The sequence below is a fragment of the Sinocyclocheilus anshuiensis genome, unplaced genomic scaffold (assembly GCF_001515605.1).
Source record: "Sinocyclocheilus anshuiensis isolate Anshui unplaced genomic scaffold, SAMN03320099.WGS_v1.1 scaffold629, whole genome shotgun sequence".
Classification (NCBI taxonomy): Eukaryota; Metazoa; Chordata; class Actinopteri; order Cypriniformes; family Cyprinidae; genus Sinocyclocheilus; species Sinocyclocheilus anshuiensis.
In genome coordinates, this window is record NW_015536485.1 from 839,709 (window position 1) to 846,919 (window position 7,211).

Here is a 7,211-nt window from a genome sequence, read left to right on the forward strand (position 1 = left end):
AGCCAAGGTCAAGGGTTCAATTCCCAGGCAACTGACAAAATGTACTTTTTGAAAATTCTCATTTATTCTCATTTAATTCATTTAAATTATCATTTAAAAGGGATCTTCAATGCTTCAATCCTCAGCTCAAATCAGACACAAAGCTCTTTGGAACACCTTGAAAACAAAACAGTTAAAAAGTTCCAATAATTACATTACAGTATGTCTATCCCTCTCATCATTTATTATACTACTTTTGATGACAGTATAAGAATATGTGCTTAATGTTTTTGAAGTAAATGTTAAGTGAAATTTTATATGACAGACATCTATGCACTCAAATTTTGAAAATAACCATTGATGGTTATTATGATCACCCACACCTTGAATGAAAGGCCACTAATTTTCCGCTTGCTTGTTATGCTACGATTAGTTTCCTGGCAGTACAGGGGAAAAAACAACACACTCTCACAGCGCTGTGCAAATCTCTCGCTCGAGGTTGCTGTCAGATCTAATGCTCCTGAAGTGCTGTGAATTAGCCCTGAGACTCAATGAGTGGGGATTTTGTCTGGGAATCCACCTACATCATCTTATTGTTGGTAAAGACCAGGCCTGTGATGATTCCTGGCATTACTGTTTTGAAAACCTTGAGTATTGGCTATCATTCACAAAATGTTTAAAGTACACTTGTAGTATTAGAACAGTTTAATACGAAACTGTGTAATACTCAGTTGATTCTCATTTATATGATGTTATCAGAAAATGTCAGTTGTTGGTCTTGATATATAAGAGATAATAATTTATTGTACAAACTCCACATCATTTACTCCAGTTTTACTCTAGTTCTCTAGTTCAGATTTTACATCTGAGTTAAATATAATAGTTTGTTTCACATACAATTGCAGATTATCTTAGTCTGAATCTCATATTGATACTAACAGGTATTTACATTAATTTAATTTGGGCATTTACATTAATTTAATTAACTACTTGACATTAACAGCTCAACAATGAGTAACGGTTTGCTCAAAGCAAAAATATCCAAATATTACACATTTTATTCTCAAACATCATCACCAATAATGGAGACAAAATTGATATCCAATGATATCCTTAAGAAATAATAAATAAATAAACAAATAAACACATAAACCTGTAAATTGATTTTAAACATTACATTTTTTTTTTTTACAGGTTTCTGTGATTAATCATGATTAACACAGACATTTGTAATCATACATTTATTTACACATTGAATCCTCAAATTATATTTAAATAATAACTTTTTACTAAGTATATTATCAAGGCTATATTGCCAATACCAATACCTTTGTTAAATTGATTTTTCCCCAAATTTTGAGGATCAAGTGAATAATGATAGCTATTCAGCAGAATATTTATTAGGCAAACTGAAAGTTATCAGATTAGTTTTTGTTTAGGCCTATCATTAACTACAACTACAGATCAATATCAATCTTAAAGCAACTTTTAATTTCATGAACTTCAGCTTGGAGAATGAATGAATGGATAAAACAATAATAAATATCTCATACAATCATTCATTTAGCATTGCCTTTGTATATTAGAAGTAACTCTAGATGTTCTTTTGCTCTCTCTGTCACCAGACAAATAAATATGCATGCAACATCCTAACAAATAAATGCAGTTTCTTAATATAAATGTCAACCTATTTTCAAATAAAAATTGTCATTCATCTGGAAAGAATATCCAATTATTAATGTTTTTATATTTTCATATTCAGAAAAACGAGTGTAAAATTATTGTTAATAATGGAGAAAATGCACTGATATTTGAGTTTGTTGCTGCACTTCATATTTTCTTTTGATCATGCAAGCAGATGCTCAGCTGGTGAGAAGCATCTAACAGAATTTGAATATACTAATAAGAATCAAATATTGCTGTATATACCTGACTGCACCTAAATCCCAGGTTATCACTTCTCATGATCTCCACATCAGCACCGCCGAATGCGATAATGGTGATATTTAGAAAGTTCATTTTGGAACTTTGAATACTGGAATTCTTAAACAAAGAGAAAAGACTGTAATTAACCTGAGCTCCCACCTGAATGGTTCCCCTCATTCTCTCAAGGTAACACAGATTTGATAGGGAGGCATGTGTCTGTGATTCGTGAATCTATTTGCGATGCCTCCAGGGAGGACTTTGCCCCAGGCCAGCAGATGTTCTCTCTGTCTTAAACTGTGTTCAGGGAGCACTGATCTGAAGGGGTGGAAGATCTAATTATTCCGTCTGGGCTATATCCCTGGGAAGAAACCAAATGAGCCGAGGGCATCACATCTGTGTGCTGAAGAGATTTTATAACATTTGCAGTCTGTCTGTGGTCATTTGTACCTAGTTATTCTAGAGTATTCTATTGTGCCACACTGTAAAAAGAAGGAGCACGTAGATTTTATTTCGGAATGGATTTCTATTCTTGAGCATTTTACAAATTACCTCAATACAAATTACAAATTACCTAATTTTTGAGTAGGCTACTCAATTTAAACTTTCACCCCAAAAATGAAAATTTGCTGAAAATGTACTCACCCTTCGGCTGTTTAGACATGTTTTTTTTTCCGTATCAGAACAGATTTGGAGAAATTTAGCATTATATCACTTGATTACAAATGGATCCTCTGCAGTGAATGGGTGCCGTCAGAATAAGAGTCCAAACAGCTGATAAAAGAATCATAATAATCCACAGGTAACTGACTTGACTCCAGTCCACCAATTAACATTTTCACCTGATTAAGTATTATTATGGATTATGAACTCGTATTTTGGTCAGAAGCAATGATTTACAGGTAAAATGCCTTAATGATGGATTTGTTTCTCACAAACACACAGCTTTTTTACTTCACATGACATTAAATGATGGAATGGAGTCGTGTGGATTACTTATGCCTTATTGTGATGTTTTTATCAGCTGCTTGGACTCTCATTCTGACGGCACCCATTCACTCCAGAGGATCTTGGATGGCCTGAAGGTGAGTGAATTTTCAGCAAATTTCCATTTTTGGGTGAACTATTTGTTTAACATTGCACTTTTTTAAAGCACTGATAGTAAAATAAAAATACAATTAAACTTATCTCTCTACAGTATCTCCCTCAAAGCTAGTACAGCACTTTTTCCTTCCTTTGTTCCATTGTGAATGTGAAAAATGAAACTTTGAACTTTTGAACCTACTGTATGTTACTGCAAAACAGAAGAAAATATGTTATAGTGGAGTGATTTAAAATCAGTTTGTATATTTCATTTGTATTATTTCATTTCCCAGACAACTCAAGGAATAAAGTTTGACACACATTCAAACAGACAACACATTTTCAGCCAAAAACCCACAAACCAACAGTTTGAAGTGACATGCTTTACTTGATCTAGTATCATCACAAGAACATGTCGTTGTAAACCATCAGAACATCAACACGTGAAATAAATTAATAAACAACAAAATAAACAAACATAAACGTTACATTAAAAATATCACCCCTTCAGAGAAAAAATATATTCAGTGTGCGTATGTGTGTGGGATTAAAGTATTTTTAGATTTAGATTTAAAGGGAATCAATAAGAGATGTTCAAAGGCCGAGGCTGCATGCAGTAACACAGCAGGCATGTCTTAAGTTGTTTTATCGAAATATATCAGTGTTAATGTGTACACAAGTTACATTGAAGATAAGAAAAATAAATTATCATACTTTATTCTTACATATTACCTATTTAGAGACTGATTTACATTTACATGCATGCCAGCATTCAGAAGAAACATTGACCATTCTATCACAATTGAAGGGAGAGAATATAGCCACATGTTACAAATAGAACTGGGCAAAGAAGCACAGTACAGGGTCATGTTTAAGTTTAAATGCACAAACTAGCAGGAACTAGTTTGTCTTTTGACTTTTTTATTTGATTATTCTAATCTAATTATTTTGTAAACACACAGACTATGCTATATATTACAATTAAAGTCTGCTCAATATCTCAATATAATCTAACCAGGCAAGCAAAAAAAAAAACATTCACTTTTAAACAGATTTCCTTTGACAGTATATCTGTGTCCTGTTCAGTAAGTCCTGATAGATCTTTGATCTTATAAACCGAGGATAGGAGTCTTTCTCCATGAGGCTGTACACTTTAGCTTGGACTTCACCGAGACTGTTGGGAGTTGGTTCCAGAAGCCTCTGTTTGGTTTCCTCTCTGGTCCTGTGGTCTATGTTAACCTTAAGAGATATAAGAGTTAGAGAATATTAAATTCTGTGCAATTGCTCTTTATCAATTCTTAGAATTAAAATAGTGTTTGGCAAAGCCAGTTCACACAAAAACTGCCACTATCTCTGGTGATCATGTTTCACGCTTCTGAACTGTAACAAATTTTATTCAGTTCATGGATTGTCTGAGCACAGAAACCAGGATTATTACATTTGGTAGGTACGTCCCATCTTAAAGGAGCTATTTGTATTTTCTGTGACCCACACAGTCAGAATGCTTAAGGACAGGGCTGTGCTTCCCAAATAAGAAGCTGTGAATCACAAAGTATCTGAAGGTCATGCTGAGCAAGAAGATGATCTTCAGGTTTGGAAGAACTGAAGTGAGCGTAGGCAGTGCTAAAGTACAAACTCCGAGGGAGGAAAAGTTTTTATAGCACAGGTCTCAAACTCGGAAGTGCACTATATAAGCAAATAAAAACAGTACAGTTTTATAAAATGTTTAGTTTATATTATAAAACTGTATGGTTTTAATAAATGTTAATGTTAATAGTATATATACACACACTTCCTTAAGTTAAAAACAGTAATATTGTGAAATAGTATTACAATTTAAAATAACTGTTTTCTATTTAATACTTTAAGAAAATGTTTAGCCACCTTACCAACCTGATTTGATTAAAACAAAAAAATGCTAGGAAACAGCACAATCTTTCAAGTTATGGTTGGCTGTAGTGTCTGGAAACACGGCATATATACAGATTGAAGTGTTATTAATACACTATTAGCAACATTATGTATAGCACTGGTGATTTAAAAAATTCCTCTCAAGCAATGTTGAACATACAGTACCCACAAGAGTACTATATGTTCAGGTGTGGTTGCTACGGTTTTATAGAAGTAGTCGACATACCTCTCTGGGCGCATGAACGTCAATAAAGTCCTTGTAGATCTTATTGGCCTTAGACATCATCTTAGCAGGGGATTTGATCTTTTTATAGTCCTCACAAGCCAACCAGAACTCGATGTTTTCATCACTGAACTCTGTTTTGAGGAAGGTTCTGAAGGCTGCCAAACCATCTATGAAATAAAGATGAATAAGATTATGGATAAGCATCTTACTATATTAAAACCAATATATCTTTGTCATGTCTAATATGCCATATCTAAGCCACACTGGATACAGGAAATGCTTCCCAAGGACACCAAGCTAGTTGCTTTCATTCATCAAAAAACATTTATTTTCTTTGTCACAATTGTGACATGTTTCAAATGAGAGATTGTAGAAACACTGGAAAATGTGCCTTTACCTATATTGTGACAAAACTACAGCCAGTGGCAGCAACAACTTTGATTAATTTTCACACAAATATTGATTAGAAGGGCATGATTACTGATGAATAAAGACTTATTTTCATGTGGTTCCTTGCTGTTATGACCTTAAAATATTTTACCATAGTGCATGATGTGTAAACTAATACATTTTGACATTTGCATCACACAACCAGCTTCTTATGTATGGCTTTTCTGATGTAGTAAACTTGCTCTGAAGCTCACCTGGTACAGAATTGCACTCATAATAAAATAACTCAAAGACTGGTAGAAGCAAACTAAATGGTATGGTTGCTTCAAGCAAATGCACTTTTATCTCACTTTTTATCTCGGTTAGGTTTAGGGTAGGGTTAGAGTAGTTGGTACATTATTTTCAAATACAATAGAGCCTTAAAACACTACTCACCGGACATTTTAGTTCTGAACTGGCATGATAATGAAGCATTGACAGATTCACATTAATCTGTTCCAGATAAAACTGAACAAGCTTTTAGCATGACTCACTGCACAGTTCACTTTAATAGTGTCACAAAATGTGCAAGAAGCAGCATATATATAATGCATTCTGCAGAAATGTTGCCACAGGCATGTTTTTCCAGTGAGCCTCGGTTCTATTAAACATATTTTATGATCATCATATGGTATTTTATGCTGTAAGGCACATTTTTGTTTACCCTGTATCCATTTTCTGTAAGGTAGACTTCTCTTGGATACAGTTAAAGTCCATATAAACAGCAGGGTGGGTAAATGAGACAATAGTGCTTCTCAGGAAATTCAATGAAAGGACAATCAAGAGGCAGTAAAGAGGCAAAATGTTCTCCTGCTGGCAGAGGAACAAATTGTTCTCCTTTAGCGTGGCCATTGCTTTTGTTTTGTTTTTTTCTTTGAAAACTGATTTTCTGCATGAAGCATGTATCTGGTTCTATTGGACACAGGAAGCCATTTATATCTGAAATGCTTTTTACAGATCGTGCTACCTGAAGAGAAGATTTACCCAGCATACAATGGTAATTAATTGAAAGTCAGGGAAAGACACAGCCATAACATTAAGTGAAAGACATAACATCTGTTATTATCATTACATCATCATCATATCAACAGAGTTTTGTTATTCAGCAGGACAATGAGTTTTTGTGCTTCGTTAGCTACAGTATGTGATAAGATGTGCCTGATAGGTTGTGCTGCATTCAATGTCATACACTCTAAAAAACGCTGGGTTGTTTTTTCAACCCAAATGCTGGGTTGAGACCGCTGGGTAAGGATGTTGGGTTGTTTTAACCCAATTTTAGGTTGAAAATTGGTCTTGATCTATAACCCAGCGGTGCTGGGTTGGGAACGCGGACATGAAAGAGAGCATGCGCGTCACGTTGTTAACATCGGACGTATCTCGACGACACCAGTGCGAGAAGCCGCCATTTTCTCAGCGTCTTCAGATGGAAGCGAGTGCGAGTGAAAGACGGTTTATGGTACGTAAAGATTAAAAATGTAAAGTCATCATTCATTGTTTGAGTCCGGTAGTATCTTGAGATTTCATGGAAGGCGGAAATATTTTGAAAAGAGCTTATATTGAAAAATATGCCTACGCGGATTTCGCCTCAGAAATAGTCTTAACGGCCTCTTTTACTGAACGGAAGAGGTGCTTTTAATATAACGTCAGTGAGTGTCTTATG

At 34.6% G+C, this 7,211-nt stretch overlaps 1 protein-coding gene across 1 annotated transcript in view; it reads right to left on the bottom strand.

Annotated features, from left to right (window-relative positions):
- Positions 1-3,490: 3,490 nt before the first annotated feature.
- Positions 3,491-7,211, bottom strand: part of LOC107684271 (regulator of G-protein signaling 8-like) — a 15,409-nt gene continuing 11,688 nt past the window's right edge. Inside the window, exons 5-6 of the mRNA XM_016480505.1 lie at positions 5,123-5,330; positions 3,491-4,224 (exon numbers count right to left, since the gene is read on the bottom strand). Coding sequence (XP_016335991.1) covers positions 4,030-4,224; positions 5,123-5,330 — 403 coding nt within the window. The 3' untranslated portion in view covers positions 3,491-4,029. The remainder of the gene's footprint in view (positions 4,225-5,122; positions 5,331-7,211) is intronic.